The sequence below is a fragment of the Electrona antarctica genome, assembly GCF_951216825.1.
Source record: "Electrona antarctica genome assembly, chromosome: 13".
Classification (NCBI taxonomy): Eukaryota; Metazoa; Chordata; class Actinopteri; order Myctophiformes; family Myctophidae; genus Electrona; species Electrona antarctica.
Window position 1 is genome coordinate 31,523,856 of NC_136794.1, and position 18,889 is coordinate 31,542,744.

The window sequence follows — 18,889 nt, forward strand, 5'->3', positions numbered from 1 at the left end:
TATTGTTGTCTATTTGTTATGTAACTTTTTAACCAATTGAATCCTACCCCTCTAATACCATATCCATTATTTGAATCAGTATATCGTGGTCTATCGTATCAAATGTCTTCTTTAAGTCAATGAACACCCCACTGCATAGTTATTGTTATCGACTGAACTAGTTAAATCCTCTGTTAAATCAATTAGTGCCATTGATGTTGATCGATTTGTACGGAACCCGACAATCCATCAGTATAAACTGATGTTTGTCTATAAAGTTGTTTAACCGTGCAATCTAGCTAGTGCAATCTAGCTAAAATGGGGGTGATGTGGTCACGTTTTGTGGTGCACGTAAGGAGGCGAGCAGCTGCATTTTGAACCTGCAAGTGCCTAAGAGAAGACTGTGCGATGCCGACATACAATACAATGCATTGCAGTAATCTAACCGTGACAAAATAAATGCATGGATGGCCATTTCCAATTGTTGGGGAGGGAGATATGGTTTGATTTTAGATAGGAGTCTGAGTTGGAAGAAACTGCTTCTTACCACGGAGCTAATCTGTTTATCGAAGGTGAAGTTATTATCAAAGGTAACACCTAGGTTTTTGACGGCTGAACGAATATTAGGGTTGCTGATATCAGCATCTGTTGTCTCCATATGGAGCTCTATAGGTGAAAGCCTTCGTTACACCTTTATTTATCCAGGTTTGGTACACTGAGCATGAATGTTCTTTTTCAACAACGCCCTTCTTCACAATCACACAGTGACACACATTAGCTCTATGTATTCAATTCATAAAGACATGCCATAATAAGACATACAATACATGCAAGAGATCATCAATACTAAAAGTATATTTACAGAGGGGGGGGGGGGGGGGGGGGGGGGATTTTTGGCAAGCTATAGAAAAAGTTGCAAATTGCAGACAGGTGCTCTTTGAAGAAGAATTAATTTATCCCTATGTTTGTGCCGAATCTGGAGGGAAAGAGATCAGTGGAGCTCCTTAAGGTGTTGTGCTCGTGGGGGTTACTCGTTCTTTTGAAGTAGTCAGACACGCACATGTGCACTGGTCCCTTGAGTATTTTGAAGACCAGGCCCATTGTAAGTTGATGTCCTCTGTCCTCTAGCAGACTATCCCAGACTATTATTCAATACGGAGGTCTCCCGGTCTCTTCAAGTCAGGATAGCAATTTCGTAAAGTGATATTATGTGAAAATGTGAAGTGATATGAAACAAAAGAATAGCACAAGTCTATGGTAGGACTATAGTGTCCTAAATACAGGATGAAACAGGACAAAAGGCACTATGAACAAATTAACTTAAGTCCCCACTTAAGCCAACAGGTCACCAGGTGACAACAGCTAAGAGTCCCTGAAATAGGTATATGTAAATACACAGGCAACATTGAGTGACTTGCCCAAACAGTATTGACATGAATATGAATATGTTGAATTATATGGTTCCATATGATTCCACAATACCTTGCAGCACCTTTAAACATCTTAATGTAAATCTCTCTGGATTAAGAGCGTCTGCTAAATGCCTAAATTGTAAATTGTAAATTGTAAACATTATACAGTATATTATGTTCAAAATCAAAACCCAGGGTGAAAGCAAATTCTGAATTGGAGCTTCAAGTGCTTATGGTTATGAATGATTTTATTGTTTTAGTATGTATGATTATTATGATTATTATTGTGGGCTCGAGAAGCTAGTCCACTATTATCGTATTTATTCCCGGGCCAGTTTTTTGGCTGTGCTGTACATTCTACCTGATCTGTTTGTATAATATTAAGGAAAAAAAAAAACCTTTCGTGCACCGTTTTCATTGGCTACTGGGCTGTGATGTCATGTGGGTCAATACAACATCGAGTAGAGAGCTACTCGAGCCCACACTGTTCCTTCAGGAACAGTAATTTCTAGTTATTACTTGCGCAAGCAGAGCGCGCAAGTACTAGTTTCGCCCAGGACTATGCGTATGCACCGTCCCAGCAAATGACGTAATGATTACTTGTGCCTGATACGGCAGTGGTGCCAGACTACATACATGTATACATAGGAGCATTACCTCTAATCCTCCCAACACTAAAACATATCGTCATTACGTCATCATCGAAAACCAATTACACTCTGGCATTGGGACCTTTAATCCACATCTTTATTACGTCATCATTGAGAGCTAGTCATCATTGAGAGCTAGCATATGACGCCAGTTATACCCTGACGTCATATGCTGGGACGGTGCATACGCATCAAAAGTAACCACAGTATACCACTAATCAATTTACAAATTACATATACATAGGGACATTTCCTGTAATCCACCCGACATTGATCGAGATATACGTCACCATCGAAGGCATTGGGTCCTTTAATCCACATCTTTATTACGATATACTTCATAATACTACTTTTTTACGTGCAAAAAGTAGGTACGTAGCAAATAGCTAAACCTACTAATTCAATATTTCAATCGTTCTTTCAAAACGAAGCTGAGATTTGACAGTTTGTAGCGGTCGACATTACTTGCGCGCTCTGCTTGCGCACTAGTAGGCCATTTATGGCCTACTTGTGTGCAACAAGCAAGTAGGCACTCGACAGAGTGCAGTTCTAATTGGTCACTTATTGTTTTTGTGTTTATTTTTCTTCTTCTTCTTCTCCTTCTTCTTCTCCTTCTTCCGCCAAAAATAGCTGTTCTGACTAAACCGTGCTGTCGGTTTTTGCGAAACGCGGTAATCTGGTAGAGGGCCATGCCAAACGGTGACTATGCGAAGCCCATGACGATTGGCCAAATGGTTGCGCTATAGCACTCAATTGAAAATGCAAACTTTGAACGTGCATATCTCATGAACCGTTTGACCGTTGGCAATGACACTTTTATACACATGTGTCTCCTCATGCCGAACAACTTTCATGCTCTGACTTTTGACCTCTGACCTTTAGATCACCCGCCATTTTGAATTATATGAAAAACATTTAAAATGTATCACCTCCCAGGATCTTTGATCAAAATGTACGAAAACTTCTACACATGCACTTTGGAGCGTCATTTGCTTATGCGACTTTACAGTATGGTAGAGGGTCATGCCAAATAGGCCTGTAACCAGTCTTACTCCAATTGGTCAAAGGGAGGCGCTATGGCAATTATTTGAAAATGAAACCTTTGAACAGTCATAACTCGTGCCTCGTTTGGCCAAAATTCATGGCACTTGTTTCCACATGTTCCTTGACTCATGGGGAACACATCTGTCACTTTGAAAAGTAAGCTCCGCCCTCAGATTTCCCGCCATTTTGAGCAGTTTGAAGAATGCTAATACCTGATTTTATGCCTGGTTTTTTGAGCAATTTGCGTGAAACGTTCTACACATGAAGCATCATTTGCTTATTACACTTTACAGTATGGTAGAGGGCCATGCCAAACGGTGACTATGCGAAGCCCATGACGATTGGCCAAATGGTGGCGCTATAGCACTCAATTGAAAATGCAAACTTTGAACGTGCATATCTCATGAACCGTTTGACCGTTGGCAATGACACTTTGATACACATGTGTCTCCTCATGCCGAACAACTTTCATGCTCTGACTTTTGACCTCTGACCTTTAGATCACCCGCCATTTTGAATTATATGAAAAACATTTAAAATGTATCACCTCCCAGGATCTTTGATCAAAATGTACGAAAACTTCTACACATGCACTTTGGAGCGTCATTTGCTTATGCGACTTTACAGTATGGTAGAGGGTCATGCCAAATAGGCCTGTAACCAGTCTTACTCCAATTGGTCAAAGGGAGGCGCTATGGCAATTATTTGAAAATGAAACCTTTGAACAGTCATAACTCATGCCTCGTTTGGCCAAAATTCATGGCACTTGTTTCCACATGTTCCTTGACTCATGGGGAACACATCTGTCACTTTGAAAAGTAAGCTCCGCCCTCAGATTACCCGCCATTTTGAGCAGTTTGAAGAATGCTAATACCTGATTTTATGCCTGGTTTTTTGAGCAATTTGCGTGAAACGTTCTACACATGAAGCATCATTTGCTTATTACACTTTACAGTATGGTAGAGGGCCATGCCAAACGGTGACTATACGAAGCCCATGACGATTGGCCAAATGGTGGCGCTATAGCACTCAATTGAAAATGCAAACTTTGAACGTGCATATCTCATGAACCGTTTGACCGTCGGCAATGACACTTTCTCCGTCTCCTCATGCCGAACAACTTTCGTGCTCTGACTTTTGACCTCTGACCTTTAGATCACCCGCCATTTTTAATTATATGAAAAACAGTTAAAATGTATCTGCTCCCAGGATCTTTGATAAAAATGCACGAAAACTTCTACACGTGAACTTTGGACCTATACGGACAAATAATCATGGCACATTTTTGTTAAGTGAAAAAATGAAGTTTTTATGAGCCAATGAAAATTATTCTTCTGCCTCTAATACATACATGCAGTGTCATATGCTTATGTCACTTTACAGTATAGTAGAGAGTCATGTCAAATAGCACTGGAAGCAGTCTTACTCCAATTGGCCAAAGCTAATTATAGCGCTATAGCAATTTTTTGAAAATGAAACCTTTGAACAGGCTTAACTCATGCCTCGTTTGGCCAAAAGTCATGGCACTTGTTTCCACATGTTCCTTGACTCAGGGGGACCACATCTGTCACTTTGACAAGTAAGCTCCGCCCTCAGATTTTACGCCATTTTGAGCAGTTTGAAAAATGCTTATACCTGATTTTCTGCCTGGATTTTTGAGCAATTTGTGTGAAACGTCCTACACACAATCTATGGACCATTATCTGAAATCCCAGTTGAAGAGAAGTTTGTACGTGAGAACATTTACAGCAAAACACACTGTAGTAATGGATGGTGACATTGCAAAAACAAGGACATACATACTGTACTTACCAAAACACTGATTGATGTTACTGTTCCCAATGAAACATCTAACTGTGTCTGCATAGCTCAGTTGGTAGAGCTCTTGCCTTCAGACCTCAAGGTTGTTTGTTCAAATCCGGTTACCGACAACTAAGCTCGTCAGTCGTATTTGTGCATATTGTTCTTATTGCGTATTGTCTTCTTTCTTGGTCCCGCCTTATCGCTGCTTGCAGCTATATTTATTATTATTATTAGCCCCTTTTTTATTGAAACAAATTACTTCAGCTTCAGATTTGTTGGTTATTCTTGTATCTTGACGTGCTTGAAAAAGTTGGGGGTCCAGTAAATTAGCCTGGCTTTGGCCAGTCGCATAAGCTTTCCATGGCGTAGATTCACTCACGCCTTGGGAGGGAATCCACGTTATCAAGCTGGCCAAAGCATGAAGCCTGAGGCTACTGGTAGATGGGTCTAGCTCTGCATGCTGAGGGCTGTGCCTTACAAGAGTATCATGTCCCTATAACATTGTTTTCATCTTTTCATGTCCTAGCCATACACTTTGGTTTTCTCTCACTTGCTAATGAATATTCCAATAACCACTTAAAGGGATAGTTCAGATTTTTTTGAACTTAAGCTGTATGAAATACTTCCATTAACATAGTGGTTGCAACTGTATTAATTGATTGCCCGAGTCCCGTGGTGGGAGTTCTGCCCTGGTTTTGGTGAAATAATAAGTAGTTCCGGTCATGTTGTGGGGGCACAGGGGGCACGCAGTACATGAATCCACAAAGTAAATGAATCCACAAAACTAACGTAATTTGTATTGTTGACCTATTTCTAAAATATTAGTGCAACTTTCGTTAATTTCTATCACACAGAACTATGTTTTTTGTGTCCATATCACTACGCCCAAAAATAGTTCCATGTGATAGAGGGGTCAAAGTTGAACGAAAGTTGCGCTAATATTTTAGAAATAATACAAATGACGTTAGTTTTGTGAATTCATTTACTTTTACTGCGTGGCTCCAGTGCCCCCCACAAAATGACCGGAACTACTTAATATTGACCAAAACCAGAGCAGAACTCCCACCACGGGACTCAGGCAATCAATTTATAATGCTTGTTTAAATGATATATATCATTAAGTAAGTAGGTCACAGTAGTATTGCCACACCTACCATGCATCAGTTCCCAGTACTTACCGCACGACTTGCCGCACCCGTGCTCCTGATACGCTGAGTTCAGTGAGTTGGTGGGACCCGGCATCGTATGTCCAAAGGCGCTTACATAAGATTACATAATTACATAAGATTCAACAAGGGAGCGACGTTGCGCTGAAACAATAGGTCTGGGAATGCCCATATGGATTTATTTTTTTTAAATTTACATTATCGGGCAGGGTAGGGCGTAAAATGTGGCCTCAGGCCAGTGCAGTTACAGTAGGGCCCAGGTAGGGCCGGCCTTCATTTTTGGGCCTGTTGAGAACTCTAATTTTCGCTGGCTGCCGGGTGTGGCTGCGCTAATAATTTTGGGGCGGGCATGTCTAGCAGGGACGGATTAACCCCCACAAGGGCCCCTGGGCCGGTCATTTCTGCAGGGCCCCCATAGCGCGCGTGCGCGCAACATTTTCATGTTTTTCTGTGTTTTTATCATGTTTTTGACCTAAATTGAATTAAATCAATGGCCAATGAAGGGCCCCAGGAGTCCCTTTCAGGGCCTCAAACCTAGTACTGCGCGGTCCAATTTCCCCGAAGGGCCCCTGAGAGCCAAGGGCCCCTGGGCCACGGCCCCACTGGCCCAATGGCTAATTTGTCCCTGATGTCTAGAGTTTGAATGGACAGCTATCAGTCAAAAGGGAGACATCGCAGAGGAAGGATGGGTGGGGAGGGTCAACATATGGAATGTCAGAACAGGGCAGCTCCATAGATCTAAGGGTTTGAGGTCAGATGTAGAGTTGCTGGCCGGCTCCATATATGCAGATATAGGTGATCTAGTCTTCTCCATTTTTGGCTATCCAGGGTTTGATGAGGTCAGTGTCGTGATCTTCATATATGGAGACGGCCATATATGGACTATGGAGTGTCACGAGGTGTGACGGACTGACAACCATAGCGTGTCAGGAGGCGTGACGGACAGACAGGTTTTCATAGTAATCTGCGACCTACCGTGGCAATAAAGCCACATTGGTCTTTGACAGAAGACCAGTGGTCTAAACTCTAAAGTAACTAAGTAATGTACAATCTTGAGGTATTTTTTGCTTTACTGGAGTATTTCCAATTTTCAATACATTTACTTCTACTCCACTACATCTCGGAGACAAATATTGTACGTTTTACTATTATTTGAAAACTTTAGTTACTTTGAAGATTTTTGAGCGGTGCCCTCTGCTCCATTACGTAGCTATGTGTGTATGTAACCCTGCATGTGTCTGTCCGAGCACGGAATGCTGCAACACGGTAACTCTGTCATTTCTCACCTGTTTCGGACACGGGAAGGCTCGCCGGAACCGGGCCGCAAAAATATTGTGATGCCAATACTTTTGTACTCTTACTCCTGTACATTTTGAACACTGAATTTTACTTGTATTTATACATTGTGGTACTGGTATTGATACTTTTACTAAAAATTCTTCCACCAAGACAACAACACATTGAAACAGCCCTGGAAGTGTATTCATTGCCAAAGCAAGTGTCAAAACATAAAATCAATGAAAGAAAAAAATGGAGAAACTAAGTACAGTTGGAGGGCGGTACAGCATCATGTTAAACAGATCTATGTCACATTGCAACATTATATTCATGTTAGCAAAATCAAATCAAATCAAACTTTATTTCTAGAGCACATTTACAAAGACCAGAAGGTCAACCAATGTGCTGTACAAGATCATAAAACAAGCATACAATCAACACAAATAGCATAGTAAAACATCAAAGCAACAAAAAATTACACAATTTAATTAGGTCAAACATCATTGAAAGCCAGGGAGAAGAGATGAGTTTTAAGTAAAGATTTAAAGGCCTCTAAGGAGCGGGCAGACTTGATATGTAGGGTCAGACAGTTCGGAGGTTGGGGTCGGCCACTGAAAAAGGTCGCCTCTGGACCTGTAATTGGAATTGGGCACAGTCAGGAGCAGCTGGGGCCTATTTCACGAAACTTGGATTAGCTAAACCAGGATTTAAGCCAAAACCAGGTTTGGTAAATCCTTGTCTTTACAGCCTGGTTTATTCTGTTCCCCTAAAGCCAATTAAGCGAGGCTTAGAATGGGTGGATTTAGCGAGCCAGGATCATAAAGCCTGGCTGAATAGACAGCCTGGCTTTTTGTCTCTAGACCCATTTGATGGAACACAGATTTACTGATCCTTCTTCTTCATGGGGTATTATGTCAGATTGCATCCTTAATAGTTGCATTACTGCCCCCTTCTGTATATCTCAGTATCTTTACTAATCTATTCAAGACTTACTGATACAAGGACTTAAGCTTCTAAAATAAATACTGCTGCTGTAATTAAAGAGCGAAAATACTCTCAATAGTGTATAGACTGAATGATTAACTACCCCAAACATATAGTTTACATTTTACCACTACTATTAACTTAAAACAGAATTCTTAATATTGTAAGCATAATGATATTGTCACATTGTGATATTTGGCCATAACTCCCTCCTCCGAGGGAGCTACCTTTGGGGAAGGGGGTTGTTGTCCAGACAGGGGCCAGACTGGTGAACTGTGGGTCATGGGTTCAATAGTGGGTGAAACGTTACAGTGGTAATATGTTGTAAAACAATGAGGTAATATTTAGTGGTTTTCACTTTTACAAAAATAAAAAATTATAATATATAATATATAATATAATATATAATATAATATAATATAATATAATATAATATAATATATAATATAATATAATATAATATAATATAATATAATATAATATAATATAATATAATATAATATAATATAATATAATATAATATATAATATAATATAATATATAATATAATATAATATAATATAATATAATATAATATAATATAATATAATATAATATATAATATAATATAATATAATATAATATAATATAATATAATATAATATAATATAATAATTCTTCTTAACCACTTGCACGACAGCAACCCTATACTGGGGAACATTCACCAAAAGTAGCTGATCTACAAGCTCACAAGCTGTGAGCCTATATGTATATTTTGGTTCTTTGATTTTATATAGTGCTTAAATTAGTCCTTTAATGCAGACCGATAGAAATAAGGCAACATAAACCCATAATAATTGAATAAGTGTGGAAAACATCATTGGTTTGTGATCAGATTGACTGCTTAATGAACAGTAAAGACATCAGGATTAGGTTAAACCTGGCTGTTAGCCTGGTCCGTCCAAAACATTAGTTTCCATGGGAACTAATGTGGCATTGCTTTCATGAAACCGAATCAAGCCTCAACATATCCAGGTTAACTGGCCAAGTTAATCTGGCAAGATTAACCAGTTTTCATGAAACCGGTTAATCGCTGATCCAGGCTATAATAAACCAGGATATATGTTAAATCCGGGTTTAATCGCTAATCCAAGTTTCGTGAAATAGGCCCCAGGTCAGCTGACCTCAGGGCCCTGGCTGGGGTGAAAGCATGGGTCCATGAGGACCGATAAATACAGGGGGGGCAATCCATTTAGGGCTTTAAAAACAAATAATAAAATCTTAAAATCAATTCTGAATCAATTCTGAAAGCAAGGGTATATAAAGCAATCATCTTTCTAGATTTTGCAGTCACATTTGGGACAATTAGCCACATTTTCCACAAAACTATTTAAAATGGTATACAAATGTGTTTAAAGTTAGCAGCTTGTTTGTGCAGTATAGGTCTATGTCAGAGGTCCACTCTGTGGTTGTATTCCATTGGCTAACCTTCTTTTCTTTTATCACAACAGTTCACAAATCTTGCTGCTGTGTTCGCATTGTTGTATTTATCCCAGTCGGTTTGGAAGGTCTTTGTCGTTGGTCATGTTTTCAAACTCACTTTGGGTGTAGCCACTGTGCTGCATGCAGGGTCCTGCTCCCTGGAGACCTGGCTGCATTCCACTGCTAAGTTGTTTACAATGTGTACCCATGACACATTATGTAAACAAACATGGAACCACAATTGTACAAGCTTAGGTTGCTGACTGCGTGTTATTGCTGCATGAGGCCACACCCACAGTATGTCTCCTCCTGACATTCTCCTAATGAGTCTCGTTCTATAGTTCTTTCATCGCGTGTGCCTGTGTTGAGAATCCGTCTAAATAGGTCAGTCTGTTATCTAATGTGCTAAGCAGGGAGTATAAGTACATTTTATTTATAAAGCACCTTTCAAATTATTACAAGTGCTGTACAATGATATGGACATGGAATACAGGCAACTGAGGCAAGATTGTGTGCTCTTGCCTGTATTAAGGCCAGGTGCTGGATGTCAAGGCATCAAGGCAAACATCAAAGAGGAAGAGGAAACATCCGCAGCTCCACAAGAGACTTACTTTATTATGGCAAAAATGCAATGTTTCGACCCTCTAGGTCAGGGGTATTCAACTAGATTAGGCCGTGGGCCACACCTGTAGAATGATTGTGTGTGGGGGGCTGCACAGCACGCGCAAAGCGTGAAAATGTGTGGGTTCTCAAAATGCATTTTGTGCTCATACACAAAGATTTCTGTATATATAATACATTTGTGCACGGTAACGAGCAGGATAGTAATCTCACTTCATATCGCACACACCATACCTAACTTTCATTAGCCCTCAAAAATTCTTCCAGGGGCCACTAGGGGGCGCCCCACGGGCCGCATTTGGCCTTGGAGTGGTTGCACCACTCAATAATGTCACACGGGTGTGATTTTTTTTAATTAACAATCAATATGTGTTATTAGATGGTCTGCTGCAAGTTTCAATTCTTCAATAACCATTTGATTTTGCTCTGGCCCACTATCTGGTGACTTAACAAACTTACTTGCCGACCCCCTACTACAGTATCAATACTGTTTTGAGATGTTTAAGCTTTCCAGTCGTGTAGGGCTTTGCTTCATATGTAATTATTGGTGAAGGATATCATAAATCTGATGTCATCTCCCTCCCAGCAAGTGCTGTGTCAGCGGCAGCCTGTCTGTGTGGGTGTTTGCTTCCTGCAAACGGCTGTCTTCGCACACCACTTGAATGCTTTTGATGAGGGTGGGTGTAGTGTGTGCGTGTTTGCGTGAGAAAGGAGAGAGTGAGGAGTTCAAAGACAAATAGAGGGAGCTATTGGGTAAGAGGGCACATGTATGTGGTAGCACGCTACAGTATGTGTGAGTGTTGTGCTGTTGACTGAGAGGGGAGGGACCAGAGATAAATGGGCCAGATTGTGCATGAAATGGCATGCGTGGCACCATGACTTGCAGGATTTACAATGAGCTTCATATCATATTTCCACTCATGCAACACACAGCAAAAAAGGAGCAGTGGAAATGGGAATGTCATGGAAAATGTAGTGAATGGCTTTAAAAATGGCGTTAAAATGCATTTTCTTAGCAGTCAGTCAATGCTGACTTTTAGGTGCTATTTATAAGCCTTATCACACCTAAAAGTCTGCATTGGCATGATTGGCTGACTGCAAAAAGACAATGCTTGACTCAAAAGCAACTATAATGTGACGAATGCAAATCTTTGTTTTGTGAAAGGTTTTGAAATGATGATAATGTATTTTGCACACAACAAATCAAACCTGTGTGAGTAAGATTTCAGAAGAAATATCACAACCTGGTGAAGTGAGGGGCGATCTTATCATCATACATCATCTCATTCCGGCCAATCAGAATGTGCATCCTCACCTTCGTCTTCAATGTTTGTGTTATGCAATGTTTGTGTTCACCTCACCTTCGTCTTCAACGTTTGTGTTATGCAATGTTTGTGTTCACACGAACACTCAAAATTGTCCATTCATTGTCAATGGGATTTCATGTTTGTCTAGGACAAAGTTTGTGCACACACACTAAAAGCTGGATATAGAAAAAAAAATCACACCCGTGTGAACTGAGTGGTGTAAGGTTTTATATAGCATGATCAGCTGTGGTCTGACGTAATGTCTGACGTAATGAAATCACACCCGGATGTGATTTCACAACTGGCTTTTTTTGTGCAGAAAAAATGACCATGGTTGCTACGGTCATCCAGTTCACCCGGGTATGATTTCGTTACGTCAGAAATTATTTTGAACATAGCAACCATGCTCATTTTTTTCTGCACACAAAAGCCAGTTGTAGGAGTGGTTTACACCACTCAAATACCACAAAGAACTAAATGGAAATGCACTTAATAATGATTAACCTAACCTTAACTTCAAACTTTACTCCACAGGTATAGGGGAATCTATACAATTTTACCTCCCTGTGTCTAACGGCAGACTAGGCTTCCTGTGGGAGTAAAACACACGCTTGCATATACTACAACTTCAGCTTTGCAAAGTCCAGCCCCCTCTTAACAACACCCTCCCAGTAGATCTTCCCTCTCACAACAACCACCAGAGCAGGCAGGCTCAGGCTCATTCAGTACACTGAGTGCAGAGTCAGTCTGCAGAGACAACAGAAGGAATGGGCAGGACAGGGTGGTTTCCTCCTGCCTTGGGCCTGCTGGCCTGGCTGTGCTGCTGCTTCGCTCCGGGGCCCATTCAGGGGGGCAAGGTGCTGGTTATGCCTGTGGACGGGAGCCATTGGCTCAGCATGAAACTGCTGGTCAAGGAGCTGGCCGAAAGGGACCACGAGGTGCTGGTCCTGGTGCCTGAGACCAGCTTGCTTATTGGGGGTTCGGCCGACTACATGACCGAGACCTTCCCGGTGCCGTTCACCAAGGCCGACCTGGACAACTCCCTCAAGAACCTGAACCCGTTCCTGAAGTCAAAGGGGTTATTTGACGTGATTGCCGACTTGCAGCTTTTGGTGAACTTCACCAGCCTTCAGGTGACAGGCTGCGAGAGCTTGCTGTACAACCAGCCGCTCATGGACGAACTGCGGGGAGCAAACTACGACCTAGTGCTCACCGATCCGTTTCTCCCCTGCGGCTCCATCCTGGCAGAGACATTCAAAATCCCGGCAGTCTATTTCCTGGGCGGACTCCCCTGTGGCCTGGACGGAATGGCCGCCCAGTGCCCCTCTCCGCCTTCCTACATCCCCTCATCTCACTCGGGAAACTCAGACAAGATGAACTTTCTGCAAAGAGTCAATAACTTTCTCAAGTACATGCTGGAGTCCATCTTGTGCCGCATCATGTACGCCAGTTTCGATGAGCTGACTGGCAGGTATTTGGGCAATGGCATGACCTACAAGGACGTATTAGGTCATGGTGCGATCTGGCTGCTCAGGTACGACTTCACCTTCAAATGGCCCAAACCTATCATGCCAAACATGGTCCATATCGGTGGCATCAACTGTAAAGGAGTGTCTCCACTGCCTGCTGTGAGTGTTTAAAGAGCCTGTGCTTAGAACCTGATGTCAATAATTTTTGTGTATGGCATTATAGATAGAAAATTATTAAAAAGATCTATAAGCTTACAACGCGGCACATTTTCACTCGTTGTGTGCTTGTAGATCGACTATCTTTGCCATGCAACACTGTCTTGGCAGTGTCTTGTGCTCCATACTACAAATCCAGGAATAAACCTAAATCACCTAAAACTGTCAAATCTCTAGTGGCGAAAAATATTCACCAGCTACAGTAACAACAATTCCAACTATTTGGAATGATGCCAAGTTTTGGCTTGAAAACATGTTTTCACACTCACTGTGTTGCGCATGTGAGCGCGCGGCCACGCGCACACACAACTAAATATCTATCTGTACAACATGTACTGATACTACAATATGTACTACTCATATAGGGAGCACACCAAAAATGACATGTAGGCAATACACATAAGCGGCAGCTAGAGGTGGGATCAAGGCATACACAGTGCTGCCTTGATCCCGCCTCTAGCGGCCGCTGATTGGCCAGGCCGTTTTGTGGCCGGAGCATCTAGTCTGCCTGAGAGTTCCCAGATGGGAGCAGGAGGGGGGAACCCAGTGTACTCTCTGCTGCCCCATCTGGCGGAGTCAGGTTAACGTAGGCCTATCCTACAAATTAAACACTTAAGCCCCATTGTCAAACAGTTATATTTTCACCTATAACGTCATGCCCAAAATAGGGATTAAAATACTCAGCCTATGTTTACTGAATCAAATATGCACTTCAAATACTCAGCCTATTCACAATGTAAGTATCTCTAAAAATACTTAAAAGACACCATAATTGATTGAAGCAGAGTCATGTCAACACCAGTATCCCATGTGACTTGTCTTTATAATTAGGCTTTATATATTGTGTGTGTGTATCATTATAGATTTTTTTAACAAATTTTATAAATCATTCTATACGTATCTATATGTATTATAATGTACAGTATGGCTCTCGAGAATAATGGTCTCATTTAATTTAATTTCATCTCCCTGCAGGACGTTGAGGAATTTGTAGAGGGCTCGGGAGAGGATGGTTTTATTGTCTTTACTCTGGGCTCCATGGTATCCCTAATGCCTGCGGAGAAGGCAAAAGTGTTCTTTGATGCCTTCAGACAAATTCCTCAAAGGGTAAGAGCAGATAGGATCCCACTAAGGCTGGTATTTTGTATTGTGTTACTTTTATATGCTGTCGGGCAGAAACCACCTATCTCCATATTAATTAAGCTTTTCTGTTTTATCGTAAATTAAAGCTCCAAACGCGGTGCGAAGTAACACATTTTGAGATTGTAGATCTGCTACTTTTGATGCTTTTGAATTTGAATTCTGAAAAGTAACAGTTTTGGACATATTCCACCCGACAGACGATATCCAGCTCTTGTCTAGATCCAGTTGAGATGGGTTGCTGTTCACACTAGGGCTAGCAGTGGGCAATTAATTCATTTTGGGACCGTTATAGCCTTTTGATGCCTCCCGGTCCAAACGATCTCTGCACCGAGACCGCCTTTGGACGCCTATTTTAATATCAATTGATTGCGGTTCACAACTGTGTCCTGTACACGCTCATAACACCCTGGTTGTGGTGTGATGAAAAAAAGGAAATGAAAATTCCGCTGGCTTAATGCGGTCTATGGGGATGCAGTTTTTAGAATCGTAATATCTCGGATTCTTCTTTTTGGCTCAAAATAAGCTTGATTTGTGGCTCATTTCTCTAAGCGATATGATCCTCGGGTACAAAATGTTTTGGGTGAATTAAATGTCATTTGCGAGACCCGTTGCATTAGCGTTAATTTACTTCCCATTGACAAAATCAATTAGTCTAATTGTATTATTATACTTTGTTTTACAATGGTGGTGTGCAAAAATAGCAAACAAAGCTGATGTACAGTACAAATACGATCTCAACAGACAATATACTAGGCTACTGTATATGGACGTGTGCGCGCGCCTATGTAAAGCGCTTTGGATATGGATAAATGCACCATTATATTCAAGTATGGATTAAGTGTCTTGCCAACACTAAAACAAGAAATTGTTTGGATTTTTTTAGAAACACAAATTGTTTATTTTACAAAGCTGATCATTTTCATAAATCTTTATTCAATCTTTCCTGCCTAAGCTGTGAGATTTGTCCAGTCCGCATATCTTGTAGACTTAAGCACTAATCCTTCCTAACTGAGACATAGAACTTTGATCCTTAACTTGGTTGGCCATGAAAAGAAAGAAAGAAAAAAGATACAAGGCCAAACACTACATGCTCTCAGGTTCTCAAATTGTGGTCCAAATGTATACAAGTTTGGGGGCCCACATGAAAAGGTGCTGTTGTTGTTTCAGGTTTTATGGAGATACACTGGTGTTGTACCTGAAGATGCACCTAAAAACGTCAAACTAATGAAGTGGCTACCTCAAAATGACCTTCTAGGTATGTGCAAGTGCATGTGTAGAAACTTCTATGACTATTTGAGCTTTAACCACTTAAGCCCAATATACTTGTGAAAATACTTAAATAGTCAATCTTTATCTTTAGATGCACTATTGTTGCTATTTTTGACAAATTTTGAAACTTTTGAAAATGTTTGGCTAGGCTATGATTCCCCCGAATTTGGACCACCGGTTGAAAGTGGTTAATGGGAACAGCCTATGTATTTAATATACTGTATAATGAATTGAGATTTGGATGGTGGAGTTCAAGAAGAATGGGAGACCAGGCACACAGCGTTTCCAAAGTGCGAAACAAAATTAATTAATTGAATTATAAGCCTAATGTAAACTCTTTAACAAAGACCACTGGGCGTGAGAGCCATCTAAACCGCTGGGTGTGGACGTGGTTGTGTCAGCGGCAGTGGTGTCATGTTCGTAGAACGTGACGTGCAGGTACGGAACGGTGTCACAGTCACACATTCATACACTGATGGCGGCGGAAACCATGCAAGGTACCAACCAGCACATCAGGAGCAATTAGGGGTTCAGTGTCTTGCTCAAGGACACTAACTAACTAACTAACTCTGGGGGAGCCCGGGTTCGAACTGGCGACCTTGCGGTTACCATCCGGAAACTCTACCCCTGAGCCACCGTCATGCTCACAATACACAGCTTGTAGATCTACTATTTCTTTTGTCAAATGTTCACCCCAGAATAGGGACTCTGCAGGTGGTTAATGAAAGCAGTTAAACGTCACGTTATAACCGTTGCCACTATAACCGTTGCCACTTCATGATGGGATGATGTCTGCCGCACTAACAAACGACACTTTGTGGATACAATAATCTGAAACATAGGTTCACCTATAAGGTTGTCCTCATGAGGCACCTATTTTCTTATCAAAAGATCATCTCGAAGAAAGTAACATAATACTAATAATAATTGTCTTTATTGTCCCCTCAGGGATATTCATCTTCACAGTCTGTTCAAACAGATAAACACATAACCATAGAGCACACAGACAATACATGAAGTCTCCAAGATACACACAAACCATCCTATCAACGAGGCAGTTTGTTTAATGCCGCAATGGCTGACGGAACAAAACTCCTACTAAAATTAACTTTCCCAATTTACATTATATCTGTATCATCCAGATGGGCATGAGTCTAAAGTGACGATGTAAGGGATGGTCACATGTGATGGCCGTTTTGTTAATATCACATCAGAAAGTGTGGGTGTGGGAAGTCCAAAAAACGTAGAGGCAATAGGGGTAAATGGGTAATTAATAGTGAAATGTTCGTTGTTGTTAGACATGGACATGTTAGACATGGACAATAATATTATGACATTGAGGGTGTGTGCTTTGTCTATCCATGGTCTACTCCTCAGGTCATCCCAAGGCCAAAGCCTTCATAACTCACGGAGGGAGTCATGGCATCTACGAGGGCATCTGCAACGCCGTTCCCATGGTGATGATGCCACTGTTCGGGGATCAGTCGGACAACGTGCACCGCATGGTGTCCCGTGGCGTGGCCGAGAGGATCAGCCCGGTCGACGTGACCTCTGAAGAACTGGTGGCCGTGATCAACAAGGTCATCGGTGACAAAGGGTACGAAAGCAGCACTACTCGGTGAAATCCAGATTTTATGGGGGCAGTTTCGAATTGCAGCCGTTCTTAGGTGCCATTTGAGAGCGGTTTTGAAGGAGTCAAGGGATTCACATTTCTTAATGGCTGTTGGTAGGGCGTTCCACATTTTGCTGGCATAGGAGCGACCTTTTTTGATTATGTTGGTAGCCAACATTAATGTGATGAAGAAACAACAAATGAATGAACCGTATGGTAAGTTGTGTTTTGGTACCCTCCACAAACGGTTGGCAAGTTGTCTCAGCTGCATGTGGTAACAAATGTTGCCACATGCGAGCTTGCAGATCTACTTTTGATACTTTTGTGTGACGCTGTAGTATGATCAAGGGCATTCATTTACGGGGAAAGTTAGAATATAGAGATAGGAGGTTTCTGCCCTGACAACAATATACATCTCTCTCTGACTGCCCAGTTACCAAGAGAGGATGGATACGCTGTCTTCGATCCATCTGGACCGGCCCGTGGAGCCAATGGACCTGGCTGTGTTCTGGACTGAGTTCGTCATGAGGCACAACGGCGCCGAGCACCTGAAGCCTGGGGCGCATCACCTCAACTGGATCCAGTACCACAGCCTGGACGTCATCGGCCTCCTCATCGTCATCGCCGTCACCGTTATGCTGGTGACGCTGAAATGCTGCTTGTTCTGCGGCCGCAAGTGTTACGCCAAGGTGACCGCAAAGAGGAAGAAGGAGTAGTAGCGCTTTGCAGAGCAGCGCTGTTGATTACGCCGTTTATAAACTACTAGACTAATGAGGTGAATGGTGAGGTCGAAGGAAATAATTACTGGACGCACTGAGATGTAAAAAAGAAAGCGACTGTGCTGTGAAAACGATTAGTGTGTGTGTGTGTGTGTGTGTGTGTGTGTGTGTGTGTGTGTGTGTGAGTGCGTGTGCGTGTGCGCACGCGCCTCCTTCGGCTCTGGGGAGTCTGTATCTCGAGAGGAGGCACGCTTCAGTGACGCACACGGAAGCTTGCCAAGCTTCCGCGTGCAAAATCTTTTACTTGCACTACGTCTAAGGCTTTTGGTTGAAAAATAAAGTTATTTTTTTACAATTGTTTTCATTGACCTGGTTTCTGATTTCTCACAATCTGGCAACACTGCACATACCGTACACATGACAGACCGGCTTGCTTAGTCATGGGTTCAAAAACACCATACATGTTACAGGTGCATCCTCTTCCCTCTCATTAAAACACCATACATGTTACAGGTGCATCCTCTTCCCTCTCATTAAAACACCATACATGTTACAGGTGCATCCTCTTCCCTCTCATTAAAACACCATACATGTTACAGGTGCATCCTCTTCCCTCTCATTCCTGTCATTTTCAATCTTCTGTCCATCAAGCAGAAATATCCTGAAATATGCCCGTGCTAAAAACCTACCTTGGTATTGAGGGTTTTCCAGTAAAAACCAAAATTCTGAGTTAATTTAACTCTGGTTATTATTTGT

At 41.7% G+C, this 18,889-nt stretch overlaps 1 protein-coding gene across 1 annotated transcript; it reads left to right on the forward strand.

Annotated features, from left to right (window-relative positions):
* The first annotated feature begins 12,411 nt into the window (after positions 1 to 12,411).
* On the forward strand, positions 12,412 to 18,493 carry LOC306935625 (UDP-glucuronosyltransferase-like). Its single transcript, XM_079518725.1, has 5 exons — positions 12,412 to 13,333; positions 14,366 to 14,497; positions 15,701 to 15,788; positions 17,180 to 17,399; positions 17,848 to 18,493. The coding sequence occupies exons 1-5, from the start codon at positions 12,473 to 12,475 to the stop codon at positions 18,128 to 18,130; spliced, it is 1,584 nt and encodes a 527-aa protein (XP_079374851.1). The 5' UTR covers positions 12,412 to 12,472; the 3' UTR covers positions 18,131 to 18,493.
* Positions 18,494 to 18,889: the final 396 nt, after the last annotated feature.

Excerpts from the sequence above, each read along its gene's own strand:
- LOC306935625 (XM_079518725.1), top strand. The coding sequence starts at position 12,473 with ATGGGCAGGACAGGGTGGTTTCCTCCTGCCTTGGGCCTGCTGGCCTGG. Across the intron at positions 13,334-14,365 it reads GAGTGTCTCCACTGCCTGCT|GACGTTGAGGAATTTGTAGA; the intron begins GTGAGTGTTTAA and ends ATCTCCCTGCAG. Across the intron at positions 15,789-17,179 it reads ACCTCAAAATGACCTTCTAG|GTCATCCCAAGGCCAAAGCC; the intron begins GTATGTGCAAGT and ends TCTACTCCTCAG.